Source organism: Poecilia reticulata, chromosome 17 (genome assembly GCF_904066995.2).
Source record: "Poecilia reticulata chromosome 17, P_reticulata-male-v2, whole genome shotgun sequence".
In the NCBI taxonomy this organism is placed as follows: domain Eukaryota; kingdom Metazoa; phylum Chordata; class Actinopteri; order Cyprinodontiformes; family Poeciliidae; genus Poecilia; species Poecilia reticulata.
Genome location: NC_088846.1, coordinates 25,460,454 through 25,481,765, shown reverse-complemented (window position 1 = coordinate 25,481,765; position 21,312 = coordinate 25,460,454). Strand labels below are relative to the sequence as shown.

The 21,312-nt window shown below is 37.9% G+C and overlaps 1 protein-coding gene across 1 annotated transcript; it reads right to left on the bottom strand.

Moving 5' to 3' along the window:
• Positions 1-781: 781 nt before the first annotated feature.
• Positions 782-19,963, bottom strand: LOC103479508 (potassium inwardly rectifying channel subfamily J member 10). The gene is made up of 6 exons (XM_008433983.3): positions 19,699-19,963; positions 10,078-10,423; positions 6,792-7,003; positions 5,821-5,952; positions 5,463-5,640; positions 782-4,234 (listed from the first exon to the last, which is right to left on the bottom strand). The coding sequence occupies exons 2-6, from the start codon at positions 10,421-10,423 to the stop codon at positions 3,837-3,839; spliced, it is 1,266 nt and encodes a 421-aa protein (XP_008432205.1). The 5' UTR covers positions 19,699-19,963; the 3' UTR covers positions 782-3,836.
• Between the last annotated feature and the right edge of the window lie 1,349 nt (positions 19,964-21,312).

The window sequence follows — 21,312 nt, the reverse complement described above, 5'->3', positions numbered from 1 at the left end:
GATCAATTGTTTTAATCTGAACTCCATTTTCCAAAAAGCTGTGGTTGTTCATGTTCATAATTGACTGTTTTGGCTCCAGCTTCCACTTTTAGACTGTGAAGCCGACATAATGTCTACTTTTATATTAGATTTAAAAGTTTATATTTTGGTAAAACTTTCAGTTAATCTTACTTATGTTTTTCTGAGTTATCTCTATAGTTATACTGCTACAGTCTTAGCCTGCTGACCACATTTTCTCACTCTGCTACATTTTCCTACTATTCTTTAATTTTGCATTATTTGCTTTTATTTAAACTTTTAACTTTAAGTTCTCTGTTTTTCTCTCTGTAGAAGCAGCTGGACGTTTCTTCCTGATAAAGGAGAGTTTTTCCTCTTTACTGTCGCTGCATCCTTGCTCCGTATGAGGGATTGCTGCAAAGTCAGCAACACAATACCGGCTATTATCCACTTTCGCTACATCCAGGAAGAATAAATCCTACAAGTTAATGACTTGATACAATCTGATAAAGTCAACGCAATTAGAAAACCAACAGAATTATGACATTTTTATTGAATTGCTGCTATAAAATACAGAACTGAATTGATACTTTATTGTGATGATTTTATCACTTATATTCACTTATACTCATCAGAAATGCATCACAGTTTTAGATATTTGCTCTTTTTTATCTTTATGCTCATTATTATCTGTTTTTTACAATGTCTCTGGGTTTTGTATTAAATTGAAACTATTTGGGAATTCAGTTTTGATCAAATTAGAACAAAAGACACAAGCCAAATGAATTATTTCACAATAAGCTTTATTAGACCAGTTGTTAAAAAATTACCTCATTTGAAATATGAAATTCAAAGAACTAAAAGAAAATACACCACACCTTATTTCGCATATCAGTCACAACCACCTTTTCTTTATATGGCATTCTTATTTTTACATTCCTATATCTTAGCCCTTATTGTTCAGATATGTTCATATTTATATGTGTAGAAGGAGCTTTGATAAGATGCTTTTGATTTTATTTCACAGAATTAGTTACTCCAGCAATTCTTTATGCAGTGATCACACCCAACGCTTAAAACAATCGTACTTTCTTCACTTTTAAAGGCACAGATACGACATCTCTACATGAGTATTTACATCCACTGGAGTTTGTTCATTTGTACGTCGTCGACAGAGAAACAGCAGGTTTCTGACTATCTTTTTAAATTTACAGCAGCTGTAAAGAAGTGGGTCTATATAAACTCATAGTGCTTTCAGTGGAATATTTTACAAATGGTAAGGTTTGACAAATTGTCAGCTAATCTACTGAAGGTGCAAATAATCATTATTTACTTCAATAAAGTGCTACAATGTTCATTTGATACAGAAACATGTCATATTGTAGTTTAACAAAAAAAATTACATTCAGCACTAAAATGCACAATGAGGAACTCTAAAATTGAGATACATTTCTGAACAGTTTCCACTGCAAACTTTGCAACAGGAAATTTTAAAATAATCAGATGTTCAGGAGGAAGTTGAGGGTGAGACTTTGGAGCTTGGTGCTATTTTTTCTTACCATATAAGAAGAAAATACTTAAAGTCATATGACTTTCTGCTCAACAAACCGTAGCTGTGTGCTTCTTAAGCAATTTCCCTTTTGGGTTTAGTTAAGCACTTTTAAAAGTGCAGAAAATTACAACACATTCACTTGAACAGAGGAGGGGAAAAATGTTTTTCTCTGAAATTACGGGTATTTTGTGTTTACTCCCTTACTTCTGTTTTTCACATTTTTAAAAATACACATTCAGGTTGTCTCTCTATTGAGTGAGTAAGTCTCTCACAAGGTGATGCTTCAGTGCTCTGGGAAGTACCTAAAGAGACCAGAATAAGTCTCTGACCTTTCAGCTTTTACATCATTGTACCTCAGATAAATGGGTGTTTACGGAAAATCAGCTTTTGTTGTCTACATTCACAAAACAGTTGTTTTCATGTATTGTCATATTTGCTAACTTTGTGCTTCATTTGCTTTCAGAGATGTCTGTTTTCAACAAGAGTGAACATAAAAACGTCTTCTGACCCCTGGTGAAATACCTGATTTTTGTGACATATAAAAATGTGGCCAGGATAAATCCTTTCCCCCTTTGATGTAGCAAAACCTTACACTACTGAAAAAGGAAAATAGAAAAAATAAAAAAGTTGCCGACATGTGCACACCCTTAATCGAAACTTTTAGGCACTTTTTAAAACAATTTAAACATTCAGGCTTCTTGGATAAACAGTTAAGCAAAAACTCATAAGCCTTTGTGAGGAGGATTGTATGAGAAATATTATAGATGCGTCATGCCACAGGAAAACAAGAACACAGAAGTATTATGATCTACATGTGACAGCAACGTCAGGGATTTTTCATATTCCTGGGTAGAACTGCATGGTAAAAACATTTCCTTCGAAAGAAAAGTTCTGTCTAAAAGCCCGTTATGGTCTGATGGGAAGAAACTGGAACTTTTAGCCACAGTTACAGACGGAAAGTTTGGCACAAAACCACCACAGATCATCAGCAAATGAACACCAACCAAAGTGAAACAGGCTGGTGACCGAATCATTCTGAGAGTTACTTTTCCCTCAGATGATATGAGACTAGACTGTAGTTAAAGTCATGAACATTTCCTCATGCTACATTTCACCCAAAACCTTCAGCTGACAGAAAGAAACATGACGAAATCCAAAACAGAAACAATAAAGCAGCTGATCTGAGACAAGGGATAAACAACTAAGATGGCAAGAAGGAGAATAGAAGTAAAGAAATAAGCAACAGAAACATAAATAAGACTAAAAGTCCAAACATCTATGGATTATAATAGAAAGCTGACGATAAAGAAGAATTTTATTTTTCACCATCCAAGTAAATCAGCCAAAGACCAGCTTCACAGTTTTGCACGGTGTGAAAAACCAGGTTCTACTCAATTTTATAAATCAGTGAGTCTGTGAGCACAGAGGGCATGGGAAATGTTTCCAGGTCAAGAAGTTGGATGATATTAAACTCCTACCAAAGAAAACTGAACGTTAGAAACGAATCAAGCAGAGATTCAACAAAGAGTTTAAGGTTGAGCACTCATGCCTCCAGGTTGTTGCAGGTTTTTTTCAAATTCTCTCTTAAGTTCTTAGTTGGATCATATAGAAAATTATCACAAGAAAGATGGAAAAAGCTTCGAAAAGCTTTTTTCATACAAACATTATACGTTAAAAATGTTTCAGTTTCAAAGGTTCCAACAATGAGGCGATATTATGACTTTATCTCATGCTATGCCACGCAGACACTCTGTCTGCTTTGATAAAGATTCACTGTGTGAGTGAATGTTTGGAGTGACTGACATGGTAGGGAGGAGGGAGACATTTTCTGATTAAATGAGATGAAAACAATTTAAGCAAATTGGAGGCACCTATGGACATGATATGGAGCTCTGAGCATTCAGTCCTGGACAGTCAGATCATCTCGAAGTATGCAAGGAAAAATGTGATGGTGAGACAATGGCAAAAAGTATGAAGGTAGAACTTTTTAGATTTTACATCTTTCAGTCTAATCTGAGATTAATTATGTTCGATTTACACTTAATTTTTTCCTTACTTGACTCTTTTAGCATAGAGTTTTTTAGATATTCCATCATAAGTGACAAGATGAGAATAAACCACAGCAGTTTTAGCAAATATTTCCTTACAAAACGCAGTACCATCCGTGTTTGCCTTAAGTCATTTTGATAAAAAATGAAAACAATCTTTGTCTTACATGTGTGAAAAGTTTCACAAACTCTCATGTTGCTCTGCTACAAAATGTCTGACTTTCAGCCAGTTTAGCTGCTCAGACGTTGCTGATGCGAACGCTTGTGGGGCCGTCTCTGACTCGGCCTCGGTCTTCGCCTCGCTGCTCCCTGTAGCTCTGCTCCAGACGAATCTTCTCCGGGTCTGTCACCTCAGACACGGGTCCGCCTCCGTTGCTCTGGTACTCGTGTTGCAAACTGGACGATTTGAAGATGGGGGTCGTCTTGGTCTTCGCCACTTTGTCAAAGAAGGAAAAGTCTGCTACGTATTTGCCAGACTGTGAGAGGGAGACGACGGGGGGGAACTCGTAACCCCAGAGGATCTCGTCTGGCAGGTAGGAGGTGCGGACCTGGCAGGTGGCGGAGGTCGGCTCTATTGTGGCACTCATGATCACCAAGAGTTCAAAGTCAGCCAACTCTGGATCTGTCCATCCACCACCTGATAAAGGAACATTAGCAGGTTAGCTAAAAAAGATGAGGAGAAACTGGTAAAGAGAGAAGAAGGAATCAATGCTATCCCTGATCTTAGGGTACTATGGATTTTCTCCAACGTCCCCTCAGAGTACAGATATTTATACTTATATTTGTATATTTCTGCCTTCTAAATGTCACTTTTTCAGGCAGCAAAAGAAGCTTTTCACCGTACAGGAAAACATGTTTCTATTGTGACCAATGAATATTGAACTTTAATGCAAGGTTCATGGCCCATCCTAAACTGTCAGTAGGTCTGAGTTTGTGCATACATGATTGTTTGCTTTTGTCTTATCCTGTGAAGGACTGACAACCAGTGGTGACTTCTGGCTCTAAAACCCTGCAAGGATTCAGCAAGTTCAGAAATGCATGAATAAGAAAGCAAATACAAATGGGAGTTGAAGTAAATCTAGAAACATCCAACATGTAAAATGTATCAGTAGATCTCGTCTAGATTCTTGTGTTGCGCATTAAGGAAGTGAAGAGTGAGGTGAGATATATATATATATATAAAGATATATATAAAGCACGCTAACAAAGGAAGTCAAGGCCACAGTCCACTAATCACCAAAAGACTATTTTTATCTTCCCTTTTGCAAGTTCTTCGCCCAACTTCTTCCTTTTGAGCGCTTACATTTGGTAGTAAATACAATCATTTAGTCATGCGTCACCAATTAATCAACCTCAAACCATCACTGCACAAAAATTGCATTTGCAGAGCATTGTGTTAAACAGGCATAAGGCAGGTGTAGGTGTAGAGAATCAGAGATCTCTAACCAATTAAGTTACAAAACTGGCAACTATAGCTGTTTTCTTGAGTATATGAAGGCTGGTGAACATTCAAAAAAACAATATGAATTCATTCACTGCTACTTCAATATTGCAAATGTTTCAGAAATTGAACAATAACACCGTAGCTTAGACTTAATGTTATGCTATGCAGACACTTTATGTGTCATACGCTTGACCAAGAAGCCTTATAAATATTTTGGTCTGCTTCTGCAGTGAATTGAGATTTCAGAATGTAGCAATGTCCCTTTCGGTTCTTATTTCTTAACAGCTAATGGAAAAAACGGTTTTGTTGCCTAAGCAACAGGGTTTCTTAAGAGCACAGCCCTCAAAAACCTCGAGACGTAACAAAACACCCTCAACATGTGGTAATACCAACAAAGAACTGTTTTTTTGACCAAGCTCACCCTTGGCGGCCCAGGCTCTCAGGGGGCTGTTGTCATCGATGATGTGGTAGAAGGTGAGGGGGAGGATGAGGAAGGGGCTGTCGCTGGAAGTGTCCACCTGGAAGGGCACGTTCCTCTGGTCCATGCGGACTGTTTCACCTTCCTTTGTCAGGGACGTCTGCAGGAGTTTCCCTGTCACCTAAATGAAATGGCACACACTGCTTGTTTTGGTTTGACTCATTCTCACTTTGAAGAATTGCACAGCAAAAAAAATCAACTCTGCATGGAAATATTTGCTAAAAATCCACAAATCCAACAGTGAGTCAACAAAATTGACTCATTTTTTTCCTGTTTGTCTGAGAGTTGCATGTGCACCAACCTGGCATCCAAGAAGAAGACTCTTGCGCATGTTGGCCACCCGGATCATCAGGCAGGGTTGGCCTTCATGGGTCGATACAACAGCATGCTGGCTAAACTTCACCGTCTCACTTCGCTTCTTTGGCCGTGCAATCTGACCGGGAAAAGCTCTGTTTTTATTTTTCTCAGGTATTTTTAGTTAATTCACATTTGTCTTGCTCCTAGACGAATCAGGATTAAGTGTCTTACAAACATATTTACAGACCTGGAACCTTTTCTTATTACCAAGAGAGTTTACTGAGTTTACATGAAGTAAAAATTATACATGTTTTCGAACTGCAAACAGCTCTGGTCAGATGAGACCAAAGTTCAATACCTCTTAGGAAAACTGCTGTGAGTCAAGTTACTTTTTCCGATCGTGCTTCTCACACTTGGAATAATACTCAGAGTGACATAAGGGACATTTAATTTCTAATCTCATTAAAAAACATCTTAAAAACCGGCTCTTGGAAAGTCAAAAATGTCATTGTTGATTACATGCAAATTTGTAAAGATTTTAAAGTCGTTTTATGCCTTTCTTAATACATTCACATCACAATAGAAATTAGCCTCTTGTCTATAATTGTATGCATTTACATGGAAATTTTCATTAGTGCATATTGTCCCATTATTAAAAAATTTGAACTTAAATTTGAACTTAAAGTTGATATATGTGGCCCAATAGTGGCAAAAATGAACAATACACGTTCATTTTGCTCCATTGAATGATGGCAACGTTATTCTATGGGACAACTTTTCTTTATCAGGGACATAGAAGCTGAACAAACTTAATCAAATAGAGAAAAGTGCAGAAAAGATTCACGATTGGGCCAAGTGTCAACAAAAAGAGGAAAACTACAAGGGGTGTCAATACTTTTGGCCTGTGAATCCCAACTGTTTGGCTCATTGGATTGGACACCTTTTCATCCCACATTTTTCTATTCAGTTAATGACCTTGGCCAGGAAGGTGCCGGTGATGAAGATTTCCAGGAGCATGGTGATGACCAGCTGCAGGATGAGGAGGATGATGGCAGCCGGGCATTCCTCTGTGATGCATCGGAAACCATAACCGATGGTTGTCTGGGACTCCAGAGAGAAGAGGAAGGCTGCTGTGAGGGTCTGCATCTGCATCACACAGGGCGTGTGGTTGGACGGCGGATCGAACTCTGGAAAGAAAACGACAGCTCATCAAGGCTGCGGTAAAGGAGCAGACGTTTCTTTTTTTGATGCCTACATTATCTGGAGGACTCTTGTAATGCCAAACAGTGGAAACATGAGTCATCAGAGGAAGAGGAGGAGGTGTGTTTTTCTTCATTATTTTGTGAGGATAACGTATTTGTATTGCACTCTTGTGGTTTTCCGTTTTACAGGAAATAAAACCAGAAGCTTCACTTCTTTGTAACTGTCAAAACGTCTTTGTGTGCATGTGTGAAGGGCTGCAAAGTAGAGCACTCTTCACCCTGAAAAAACACAAAATCTTACCAAGTAATTCTGATCTGGTTTGCAGTGCAAATATCTCAGGACCATTGCCTCTATATCTTGCTTTTTTAGCAAGATATAGAGGCTTATTTTAAGTAAATAATTGCTTAATATTGATGAAAAAGTACTAGTTCTATTGGCAGATAAATTAACTTATAACCTGAGAAAGACGTCTTACTATAAATGAAATAATCTGCTAAGGGAACATGCACTTTTTCATCAATATTAAGTAATTAATTACTGAAAGCAAGCCTCCATATCTTGCTGAAAAGTTACTCTTAAGTTAGGTTCAAATGTACTAAGTTATTTGCAGTAGAAACTGGACCAAAAATACTTTTGTAAGACTTTCTGTTCTTGCAGTGCACCCATGTTTTCATGTCTAATGATTTTATCATGTTAGCAGTTCATCTATTTACCAGCTTTAGATAAAAAGTGCATCATGTTGACTCTGTTGCACAAACAGAAGGTGAAACAAGCAGAAAGGGATCAGACTATCAGTTCACATCGTTCGAACTCTACAGATCTTCGTCTTCGCTTCACAGCGTAGCAACATCCGTTCTTAACACAGTTTTTCACTATCTCACTTTTTCTTATTTGAATTTTCCTACCTCTATAGTCCTGCAACAACGCTCTCAGTTTTGTTCACCTTATTTAGTTCCTCATTTTGCTGCGCTGCAAAGAAACTCTTGCAAAACCAGTGAGGTTAAAACAGGAAAAAATAACTGAAACCATCAAGGACGGTTTTAGTGTCAAATGATAGTGTATTTGTGTCAAAAGGCCTTTGAGTCAAAGCTGCATGGTAGGTTACAACTTCAGCACCTGATTCTCATGATTTAATAGAGGTTCTAAGAGATCTGAATCAGGGTGGTGAGTTATTGTTTCACTGAAGTACAATCACCTTTTCCCATATAAATAAATGAAATCATGCATAAATGTCATGGGAATTTTCTGCAAGCTATAAAAGTTCCTGTTTAGTGAACTATCATATTAAAAGCACTGTGGGGCAGTGAGGGGATTTTAGATCATAGGTCAAAAGTGTTTGGTTTTGGTGATGATATGAAATGACTTCATAGTTCACTGAAAAAGATATGTTCAAATATTCAGTTCCCCTCTCTCAGATGACAACTATTTCAGACACGGCAGTTTTATTCGCTCTTTATTCTCCACACCCTTCCTCTCTCGTATTTATTCATAGATGTGTGCAGCTCTGGTCTTAACTCAGCAAAACCTCACCTTCTTACATTCTTAAAGTGACCTATTATGCTTCCTTGAACAGGTTAAGATAGATCTATCTAAACATGTTCATTACATTTTTTGCACAAAATCACTCATATAATGAGATTTTATTCTTTTCAGTTCTGCCTGCTTCAATACTTAGCTAACTAGCTGGTTTAATGTAAACCAAAAGTAGTGTGAATGTAAAATCTAAAGCAAAGATTATCATCTATTTTATGTTTTAGGCCTGTTTTGGTTGCTAAGAGTACAAGGCATCTTCAAAATGTTGGGGGCGGCGTACCCTAAAAATCTTGCATGAGAGCCTTCTACCCTGAGGCAAAACAGTGAAAATGTGTCACAACTAAAAACATATCAGCAAAACCACAGAGGAGTAACTAAAGCAAAGCAAACTGAGGTCATGAAGAGGCTAAGGAAATCTGAACTTCAGCCCCACTGACAATCAGTGAAGGGAGGCAACAATGACAGCTAAAAGGGGAGTGGGCCAAGACTCCAACCGAGAGGTACTCCAAGTCTGGAGACCAATTACAGGGAAGATCTTACAGCTCCGACGGCCAAACAGCTTGTTGTAGCTGTGAAACCAAATACTACCTGTTCCACTCAGTAGCATGCAAATAAACATTTAATTTTAAATTTGTGTGTTAAATCTGGAATTTCTTGGTTAATAGTCTTTTATTTTAGTTAGATAGATAAACACCTCACCTTAAATCTGATAGGCGCAAAATAAGATTCTACATTCCCCAGATGTATACAATTAAAACATCATACTGCACTGCATATTTTTGTGAGAACTGGAACTATATTATATGTTTTATGATTAACAATGAACAGTGAACCCCGCCTCTCGCCCGGAACGTTGGCTGGAGAGGCACCAGCAACCCTCCCGAACCCACTAAGGGACAAGGGTGTAAGAAAATGGATGGATGGATGGATGGATGATTAACAATAACAAAGGAATATCTTCATCATAAAAATTATAATCTTATATATATAAACATCTATATATAAATATATATATAAGTTAGCTACCTTTTTTACTAATTGAAAAAAAGTAAAGTGAAAAATTACTTTTTCACTTTGATATTCATATAGATAGAAAGATGGATATAGTCCCTGAATTTACTGACTCTTTAATGCATTTGTCTGTTCAGAAGCTTTAGGTCTTATTTTGCTAAATTCTTGTCTTCAGCTGTATTTTCTAGTTGACTCATTACGAAACCGGCAATGACACCCTAACTGAGCTGAAAGTTTCTAGAGTATTGAGTCAAAGTTTAACTGAAGAATTTGACTTTATTCACAACTTAAACTGAGAAGTAAAACTGTGTTTGTTCATAAAAAACAGGGCAGGAAATCTTCGCAGAAATGTCTGAAGCATAGCCTGATACTGCGGGACAAACCCTGATGTCAGTTCTTATCAAAATCCTGCCCTCAGATGGAATAGATATGGAAACTCTGTGGTGCACCAGTGATCTGAGGGGGGTGTTAAACTGTAAAGGTACTTTTTTTGATAAAACCTCTGCTCTCTCACCCAGCAGGTCTCCATGCACCAAAGCAACGAGGTACCACACAACCCCAAACAGAAACCAGGTCCCCGCGAACGTTGCTGTAAACAGGAAGAACTTGTAGCGCCAAGGCATTTCAAGAAAAGTTGTCCAGAGGTCACGCATATAGAGAGCGTTCCTCCCACTGACGTGCTCGATGCGCATGTTGCTTCGGCCATCTTTGGACAGGATCCGCCTCCTCTTTCGCAGAGTCCCGCCTCCAACAGAAGAACCGCCGCCCAGCAACGGCTTCAGAACATCAGTTTGGGTCTGAGAGTGGCAAACCTTTTGGGGGGAAGAGCTGCGAGAGCAGGGCGGGGTAGAAGAAGTCATCTGTGAAAAACAAACAGGAAAAAATGAAGTTGAAGTTTAACTTCCCTAGATTGATTCGCGATCTATTTCATCTCTACACCAAACTTTAACAACACCAGCAGAACTATGACACACGAGTAGACACAAAATACTGGTGTACTGTTAAAGCTCAGTGGAAACCACAAACGTTTAACTGCACACAACTTCCCTGCAGACAAATTCCTCCTCAAAATGAAATATATCTGTTACATACAGAATAATATCTAAAATTACCAGAGCACATTATTTAAATTACATATTTTTTGTTGTGTTTTTGATTTTATTTTGTTTTAAAGTATGGGAAAACCACATTTATATTCAAGCATAAAGTTAGATTTGGAAATTACCTAAACTATTTGTGAGGCGCAAAGCTGTCATGGGAAAAAAGCTGTTTTACGTCTGAATTTGATATCTGTAGCCACGATCAAATGATACCATCACAGGAAGAAGATCTCGTTCTGCTTATTTTGCCAAATTTTGGCATGTACTCATTCTATGCAAATGCAAACATAATAGGAGGAACTCTTCTGTTAATTTTTCTGTAAAATTCAGGACCAGTTTGAGGCAAGCTGGCAAAAAAGCTACAAGTTTGAAAAGTTAATTCATCCTCAGTGTTAATATATAAGATTCCTGACAGTGAGACATTTTTTTGCAAATTGCGCCGACCACAAACATATTAGCAAACCAAAACCACAGAGTCGAGATAAACAAGCAGAAAAACAGATGCATAATGTCGAGACTTAATTCTACAATGTCTGCAGAAGAGGAGACCTGGAGTTCGCATTTTTAAGAGTTTTATTTCTACTAGCATGTTAAAACTATGAAAATCCATTACTTTTACATAAAGTTTTCCATAAACCCTTTGAATACGCTCTTCAGAGGAAATGAAAAAAGTAAAAAGTAAAATTAAACAGAAAAACGTGCACGGAGACACAGCTACGATGCTTAACAGGAAACATTTGAATCATAGCTGCAGAATATTTCACTTAATCCTGCATGGAAATCAGTGAACAGTTCAAAAGCCATTCTCTTGCATGGGTGTGGCTGTTGCACGGTGTGTGCTTAGCAGATCATTTCTTCATCAGACTCAAGTGTTTTGCTTTATACATTGCCACCTTCTGCTTCACTAGTGGAAGTTCAAAGAAAGCCAGGAAAGTATCCTGTCAACTACATGAGACTTTCCAAGTTAAAATCATTTTGAAAACATAAATGGACAAATAATGATTCATGTCAAAATGTTTAAATATTCCCTGCAGTCATTTATCTGCTGAAGCTGACATCATGCTTCACTGTCTACATTAATGTGAGTCTCCCTGTGCATGTGTGGGTTTTTCCTGGGTACTCCAGGTTCCCCCCTCAGTCCAAAAACATTAGTTTCAATGCCCTTAAATATGTGTGTGTGTTTGTGTGTGTGTGTGTGTGTGTGTGTGTGTGTGTGTGTGTGTGTGTGTGTGTGTGTGTGTGTGTGTGTGTGTGTGTGTGTGTGTGTGTGTGCGTGCGTACGTGCGTGCATATGTGTGTGTGTGTGCGTGTGCGTGTCCGTGCGTGCGTGTGCGTGTGTGTGTGTGCATGTGTGTGAATGTTTGTTTGTCCTATAAATAACTGATGGATGTACTAACTGCTCAATAGTTTGATTTGCAATTAGTGACTTTTATTTAATAAAGCATTGCATGATAGAAGAATCTACAGATAGGAAGGTGGAGATAATATTCATATTCTGAATGTCGCTCAGTGAATGATGATTGGTAGATGTAGTAAAAGCCGAATGTGCTCAGGAAGATAAAGATTTACAGCTGCAGAGGTTCAAAACAAAAGAAGGTAACGTATCAGATATCTGGAGCTCAAAAAACTGCTTCATTTGTAGAAGCCTTGTTTTTTATCTTTCATTGTCATCAAAGACCTAGATTGTTAGGCCTTTTTATCATTGGTGACACATTTCCGTTTAGTTTGGTGCCATGAACACCCTTTCTGAGGTTTTCTGTGAACCTTTGATGCTACACTGCACAGCTAGCTGGCGGAAATATGGAGGGCCTGAAGAGTCGAGATAAATAGATGAATGAGGGACGACTAAGACAGGTGCAGCATTAAAGTTAGTTGCTGTTGTTTTATTCTTGTCTTTTTAAAATAATTGTATTGTTTTCTTTAATTGTATTAGTAATTGTAATAGCTTATCACTGACATATTTCCTCCTGAGTTGACAAAACTGCTTGATAATCTAGCAGAAATACGTTTGTAACTTTGGAAATATAACGTTTTTCATTTATTGCATAACATAATAAGCCTACTTACAGTATATGAGCCGTCATTAACATAAACACACCCTACCTTAGAATAAATTAAGTATACTATAAAAGCAGTTTGATTTTCATACAGCTTCTATATCTGCATGATTCAGCCTGAACAAGGTCATAATTTAATTAGGGTCACATTTTATTATTTCATCACAAGTAAAAACGGTGTTTCTTCTGCTATCGTCATCCTCCATCTGTCTTCCTTCCTCTTGCACATTTCCTTAGTAAAACCACACTTTCCCTCTTAAATAGTTTCATGTCACAGACGGTACATCTCTAGTTTTTAGAGCAACATATGTAGGATGGAAAGGTTGGGGGTGAATTAGCCCACCAGGGAATGATGCTGTAATGTCATGTTCCATATTGAAGGATAAATTGACCATGTATGAATGACACTGCAGTGCTCTGAGTGCCACCAAGTGGTCACTTTACTGCTGAATTACACAGAAAATATAATGCAATCAGTTTCATTTTCAGTTTTAAGCATCCAGCATCCTGAGGTGAGCAAATAGTTATTTGTGCAGACATTGTTGTAATATATAAATAGCTGTAAAAAGTAAATAACATGTATTATGAATTGAAGCTGTATAGATAAAATGAAGTTAGTAGTTGTGTAAATTCTGTAGCAGTGATTTAAATGTGCTTTTATATAAAATGTGAGAGCTGCTGCTCTCATGCTGCCACTGGAGTAAATTAAATCAAGCGGAAGAAGCAACATGGTGTGCTATTCTTGAAAAACTTAAACATTAAGAGACATTAAGTTAGAAAAAAATAATTAAAATGATCATAAGTGTTGAGAGCATGTCCAAAGCAGAGCATGAAACACTTGCCAGGGTAAAACCTTTGGTTCAATTATTACAATTTGCTTGGTTTGTTATCAGTTTCATCATATCTTTTTTTCTATTTAGAGTTCACAGTGTGTTTGCTGGAAACATCTGTTCATATTACTTTATAGTCAGAACTTAGTTCATGCATGAAAGATTTAAATTCAATCCGGATGAACTTAGATTTTAGTCAAGTAGTTGCATCAACTGTTTGAAGAAAACTATTAATAAACTGCAATTAATCAAGATTTTGCTTGTTCTAATTATTAATCATAATTAGTTTACTGTGAATATTTGAGCATTATCTTATTTAACATATGCATCTTGCAAATCGCTTAAAAGCAAGTCCACCCAAGTCACAGGAGTGTCTTATGCTGCCAGTGGTTCATTCCTGTAAAGTCAAGACTGTAATCCACTCCTGTCACCCACAGGCTGTTACTGTTTCCTCCACACATTTCAACAGACTCAGCTGCATTCAACAGTCCCCAGAGGCCAAAGGAGAGGACACCCACAGGGGAGTAAGATAATGAGAAGGAAAGAAAAGTGAAAGGAGCAGAATAAGATGCATTAGCCCAACAAAGCGCCCACACAGAGACTCATTTGTGACTCCGAGGAGAGAAGAGACAACTGAACGCGTCAGTTAAGGTGCTAATCTCTGGGCAAAACTAGGACTTTTTCCTAGATAAGGTTTGTTTTTAAGAAGCTTTCTGTTTACTCTAGGTGGAGACATTTAGTTGGACAAAGAGTTGATTCCTTAGTAGAAACTCGAGATAGCAGCACTGAGAGTGAGAAGTCTTAAACTTTTTATGAACTTTTAGGCTTCAATGTCTGAAATTTTCTCATGCAAACAAACAATGTTTAGCATTGTCAGTTAGTTTTTGTTTGGTCACAGCACTTTTGGTAAAATTTAACAATTATATCTCTGAACACTGTTTCAGTGTAAAATGTTAAAGACCAAATAGTTTTTTTTTTATGTGAGTGGGAGGTTTCTGTCGGGTCTTTTTGTGGGTTATGGAAACACTACAACGTTCAAAAACCTTGATTTGTGGTGAGACCTATTTAAAGGAGAGGAAAGGTGTTTTCCCAAGACTGATGGTAGTTTTTAATCTTGTGATAAGCAATACATTAAAAATGACACAGATAAGAAAATGAATAATTAGAGGTAAAGTATTGTAAATAGAAATTAAACTCTTTGGAAACATGTTAGACTAGAGGGCCCTGGAAATTGATTTGTTTAAAATTCATTTCTGTTTTATTGATTTTACGTATTTTATGCATAGTTACACTGCTGTTAGAGCTTTAAAAAATAATATTTGACATATCTTGGTTACATGAATTACCTTGACACTGTGATTACTTACTTGTATCAATAGTAAACCCGCTAATTTTCTCAAAACTCGCCATCAAATTCAACATTAAGGTGAAGTTAGCAGCAGCTGTCACTGCTGCACTTTGCTCATATAAAATAGACGTGGCCTCTGCAAACCAAACTCATTATTTAGTTTAATTTCATAGTTTTAAGATGCTCAGTCTAAATGAGTAATCCCAGATTTTTGCTTCCCTGGGTTACAAATATAGTATGACACAGATTATCTGTATTAATGTGAGAATGGTGTCAATGTTTTTTTTTATTTATTCAATGTTGCATGACTCTGTGTTTCTGTTTTTAATTAGGCAAAGCACTTTGAAATGCCTTGCTGCTGAAATGTGCTATACAAATAAAATTTGATTTGATGTTTTTTTTATTTGAAAACAGGTTTTCTGCTCACATAGGCTGATTTGGCTACTGAAAAATATCCATGGTGCTAAATTTCCCAAGCTACTATGAAAATCAAGTGTTTTTCTGTCTGGGATTTGATTCCCAGCTCTGGAATTTTTGCTGCATGTCTTCCACCTTATTTCTTTAATTCCTGTCTGATCTACTGTGAAAACCATTTTTAAAAATTCATGTCCTACCATGACAAACATAAACCTGTGGAGTCCGATGAGTCAAAATTGGTCTTTTCAACCTCTACGCACTCAGGGCGGATCTGGCATTAAACAAACAATGAATATGCTAATGAGCATTTTGCCTCTACTATTAAGTGTGGTGGAGGATCTGTGATGCTGTGGGTTTGACCCAAAACATATGACCAAATCCACAGAGAAATGGTTTACTGGACACAAAATCTTCCTTATTCCAGGGTCATCACAGTCTCTGGACCAAAAACTTGTAGAAAACTTGGTTTAAGTGAAGAACCCAGAATAAAACTATAAATGATTCAGAGAGACTTTGCAAAAACCAAGTTAAAGCAGATCGCTTTGATGGAGATGCAAACAAAATTGTTTAGATTAGTGCTTTGGTCTTTAACAATGTGGTGTTTTTTTAGGTTAGCTTATGCTAATGTGGAGGGGTTAAAACAAGCTACAAGTAAAATATAAAAATAGACACTCCAACATTATTTTTCTTTTTAATTTCTCATTGTAATAAGTTCTAATTTAATGTGATTCTACTTACAACCGCATGTTCGCTGGTGGCATAGAGAAAGTTGGGCACACAGAAGAAGAAGAAACCTTCCTGTTAGATGCTAATGGAAGCTCAACGTCTGTGTCTCATCTTTTCTATATCACAAGTTAGTAAATTGCATTTTGATGCTGGTTACCTTTAAGAGTTGAAGAAGGTATTGAATGGAGAGTCAACTAGTGACTCACTTCATGCAGTTTGTGATTAGTATTGTGTAGAAAACGGCTCATATTTCTGGAAGCTAGTTAAGGCTAATGCTAGCGCACTCTGTACATGTATGTTGAGCTAACTGAGAAACAGTTGAAATAGTACGGAATTCGCTTTTAGCTTATTGTATTTTACACATTTTAAAACGGTTCTCACATAAATTACATTATTTTGGTCTCCTTATTTGTAAAATGGACATTGCACATTTATTGCAAAAACCTGAAAAACCATCTTGTTATGACTTTTAGTAAGTAGGTAATTGCAGCCTATGTGTGAAGTTTAGTAAAGAGACGCATCATTAAAGAAACATGACACCTTTTTCAGTTCTGTAGTCAAGAGTTTTTTGTGTAAAAGATAAAATGCCTCAGCCCATCAAGGTTCTATTGGGAAATTTAATAAAATGCACTTCCGTTCATTTAAGATCGACTCTTATTCTGCATATCTGCATATGAAAATATTAAATAGGATGAAATTATTGGTTATGAGTAAGGCGGCTTGTAATTTTCCTCAGCAAGTGTTTGTGCTTGTGTGCTCACACTCCAACGTAAAGTAATTTCCCAGAAAAGAGCGAGTACGTCCACACACTTAATGACAGTGTGCATTTGGAATCCCGAGCGTGGCTTACATAACCAGTCACTTTTAATTACATTGCTCTGCTGTGATTATGCAACAGTGAGCTTCGTAATTACAATGACACCATTGAAAGTGTCTCACTCTGTCAACTCTGACTCACCCTCACCCAGTTTTCACTTGTCGCCCGAACTCAGCGCGCCGCTCACGTGTTCGTGGAGGAAAAACAAAATCCACCTGGGCCGTGTATCAGATAACGGATGGAGCTAATGGAGGCAAATGGGATCAACCTTTCCCGCTGGCTGTATCCGGTTTCCATGGCAACGCTAATGCACACCCCTGCTTCAAATGAAGAAAAAAAAAAAAACTGAATTAAAACTTTCTTCTTTGGGCCAGACAATGGAGTGCTGGATGTTTTCCTGATCTCCCTCTCCTCTTCTTTTCTTTTCTTTTCTTTTATCAAACTCTCGTCTTTCTCTCTCCTTCTTTTCCTCTCCCTCTCTCTCCCTGTCTCTCTCCTCTGTGTACACAGGAATGCTTTGTTGGGAACTGAGATAAAAGAGACAAAAGATGCCATTCACAGAAACGATGTTGTGTCCATCTGCGTGTGTGTGGACGTGTGTGAGAGGGAAAGCAGTTGCACGCATTAGTCCTTTTTTCTTTTGCATATGTTATGTTACTGTGTGAATGTCTTTTCTTGCACAAATATTTTTGTTTTAGTCGCATTGAAGGTGTTTTTACCTCGATTCTGAGGTGGAAAATCACCAGATCTTGTTTTGGGATGGTGTAGGACGTGGTTAAAGGTTAATGTGAGGAATTTTTAAAGATGTGTGCATGAAAGATAGAGTGAGAGAACATTATAGAGGAAAAGAAAGAGTAAAAAGATCTGTGACAAAAGCCCTCATTAATATTCTGAGCTGAGAAGTAATCCTCCTTCTCCTCCTCCTCCTCTCTTCATCTCCCCCCCTTCTCGCTTTTGGATGCACTCACACACCCTGGCACGTTTTCTTTCATTTCCACAACAGCTTGTTTTCCTCTCACCTTTACTTTCCTTGACTCACGTGAACTCTGCATTACAAGAGCATCATAATTTATCAAATTCTCTCCGATTAAAAACTTTTCAAAACAAATATTAAGCACCTTTCCATCCCTCTTAGATGTACTCCCTCCCACTTCCTGTGAACCACGTGCAAAACAGCATGTGGAGCGAGAAACATTAAGCAGTGAGAACGCCAGTAAACAAGCTTATAATGTGGCTACAGATATTAAATTCACACCGGATGTAGGTTACAGCCAAAGTAATGTACACACACTCGGAGATCAAAACAAATTAGCTGCTAAATGAGACAGACATTAAGTACTGAGTAAACATGCTCCTTATCTGTGCAAATTAACATCAACTCGTTTAGACGTATAACAAGGTTACTCATCACCAAGGCAACACGCCATTAGCATTTTACGTTCAGTAACAGCAAACAACCCATCTAAAGTCTTTGCTACATTATTGTTGCAAAATATACTGATGGCTTTGGCTACAGATACCTAATAATCTAATTATCACTGTGAACACAAGTTGGAGCCTTAATCAGGAAAGAAAGAACATAATTTCATTATAAATCAGCCACCACCAGGTGATAATCAAAGATCTATAGAAAAGCCTGGAATTACACAGATTTAATGAATGCGTAAGACTCCACTGCTGAAGAACAGGAATTTTGAAAATAATAAGTTTGCTTCAGAATATTTTGACAATGAATTTAACTGTTTGGATTCCACTGACAGGACCCGATTGGATCAGAAATGCTCCTGCATGTCACCCAAAAACCTGGATCCCAGCAATGACGTCTGAAGGTGGGAAAATCATGATGCAGAGCAGTTTTGTTGCTGTTCTAATGTAGAAAGGTTGAATGTAGAAATGTACCAGAAGACGATGATTTTTGTATCATTAAGACCCCAAAGACACAACCAATGAAACTCTCTACTGGGTTTAGAGAAAGAAAACAAAGCTGCTGTAATGAGTCAGACAGTTAAATCCAGTTGAAAATGTATAAAAAGTACTAAAGATCAGATTCTATGGAAGATATTCACTGAATTTTTAAACATTTTGTGTTGAAGAATGGTTAAAAATAACACCAGAACTACTCTATTAATTAGTTTTGTCATCAACAAAAGTTTCTCTGAAGTCTTTAATCAATTTCAGCAAGTGCAAAAAGTGATTTGAGTTTAGCTGATTGCACTTCGTTTCTCAATTTTTAAGGAACGTTTTGCTTTTAGTATAGATTTATCTTTGAAATATATATTTATTTTAAATCTATTTTGGTGTATAATGGGTCCTGATGTGTTTTATGTGGAAGTTTCTTCCCACAGTTTCTTATTCCAAGCTGCCGACTCTGAACCCGAATACAGTGGAGGAACATTTTCAAGTTGGCTCAGTTCACTGCTTAGTGCTGAAACCAAAGCATGAGCTTTGGACAATTCAGCCTTTGTGAAGAAAACAGTGTCTATTTTCTGTTTTGTTATCCAATTTACTCTTTATAATGCCATTTATTGTCCTGTTTTTGCATCAAATTCCTGCAAAAATATCATATAAATTCTAAAAAATGTGGCAATATCACCTCTTTTTATAGAATGTCAAATAAATTCAGATTCAGCTTAATAATGTTTTAAATGTACACAATCAGATTTTATTTAAATTGCTCTAATAGAATCAAATAAAAAAATGAAGGCAAAATGAGAAAGTTAGATTTTGAGGGAATATTATCACCTGCAAAAAATGAGAACCACATCAGTTTGATTTCTCCACCCACTCTTGATTTTTTCCTTCAGTTTTATTGAACTGTGCTGATAAATGAATTTTCTTACCTTCTCAGAGCAGACTGTAAGCTAATTGTCACGTGCAGAGAGGAAGTTGGAGCCCAGAGCCTCAGCCTTTTGCTCTACATGTCTTCTCTGTTGTCATACGCATGCTCACAGGACACCCTGTAATTCTGCAGCCTGCGTCCCACGATACTGTACACCACTCGAGCAGAATTATGGGGCCTCTCATTGGCTCGTTTGGGCTCCCGTATCGGACCCGAAGCCCGCCGTCTCGCTGCCCGCAATTTCTTCCCAAAGTGGCAGGACTTGGCTTTTATAAAAGGCCTCCCTCTCTCGGCTTCCCTCTTTCCCTTCGAGTCCCTCTCTCCCTCACCCTGAATTCCTGTTGTGTACGGATTACGTCCTGTGTAATTGCTGCAATAACTGATCATCGTTCCCTTGTGGGCCAATTCACCCCCAAGATATCAAATGTACTGCACTGCCCATTCATACTGTACATCATTGTCAGGGAAGAATGGGTTTGAATCTGCATCTGTGGACTTCATTTGCATTTTATGGGAACGCATGTGATTATATTTTATTTTAAAAGTGTTGGAATGTTTGCTTAAAACTTCCTGCACACATGCAAAGAAGCACATGTTTTGGATGCTCCATGTGCGCAGGCCAATACACGGCTCCCCAACAAGAAAACCCTGCACACACACACACACACACACACACAGACACGCACACACTTCCGCTCATGCACAAAGATGGAACCACAAAACCCCTTTTAGGCAACCCACAGAGCCCCCTATTCACCCTTTCTGTGGCCGGCGTTTGCTGTGTCCAAGAGCATCTGTACGGAGCGTCCTGTGAGGCTCCAGCACATAAAGGAGGGACGGCCGTGAGGTGAATACAAGTCCTCCTCCTGCACCAGGACAGGGTGACAAAGCACTATTTCAAAGAAAAGAGGGGAGCAGATGAGGACCACCTGCCAAATGAAGAGCTTCTGTGACACTGCGTGGCTCAAAGTGCAGGATAAGCATGGTTTAGCTCCACATGCTGGATCATTGGACCACTCTGTACCTACTCTGGGGTGGTTTTACTGAAAAAGTGCAGGAAGTGGAAAGTGTTTCAGTTCTCATGGTAAACCATTTATAGAAGACGTTTCATTTCTATACTGCTCAGACACGCAATGAGGGATTTAAGTGATAGACCAACAAATAGTAATTCAAAGCTGTGGATTGGAAAGAAGGTGATAAATGTGTTTCAACATTTTTATATGAATAAAATCTGAACATAATGATTTGCACAAATGCATCTCTGTTGAAACCCTGTGGAGTCAATGCTGTGCAGACGCTTTTTGTTACAAATAGATTTCAAGTAAAATGGAGCATCATTTATAAAGTCTTGCAGCAGATTCCCAGATGGATTTAGGCATGGGCTTTGACTGGGCCACTGCAGCACTTTGATTTAAACCATTTCATTGTTGATTTGGTTTAGATTTATTGCATTGATGGAAGCTGAACCACTGACATACCTTTGTGTAAATTTTCTCCAGCATTATCCTGTGTTTCACTCCATCCATCTGCAGCATGATGCTGCCACCACCATGCTTTGCTGTGGTGATGATGTGTTCACACTGATTTGTAGCTCGTGTTTTTCAGGTTGACCAGG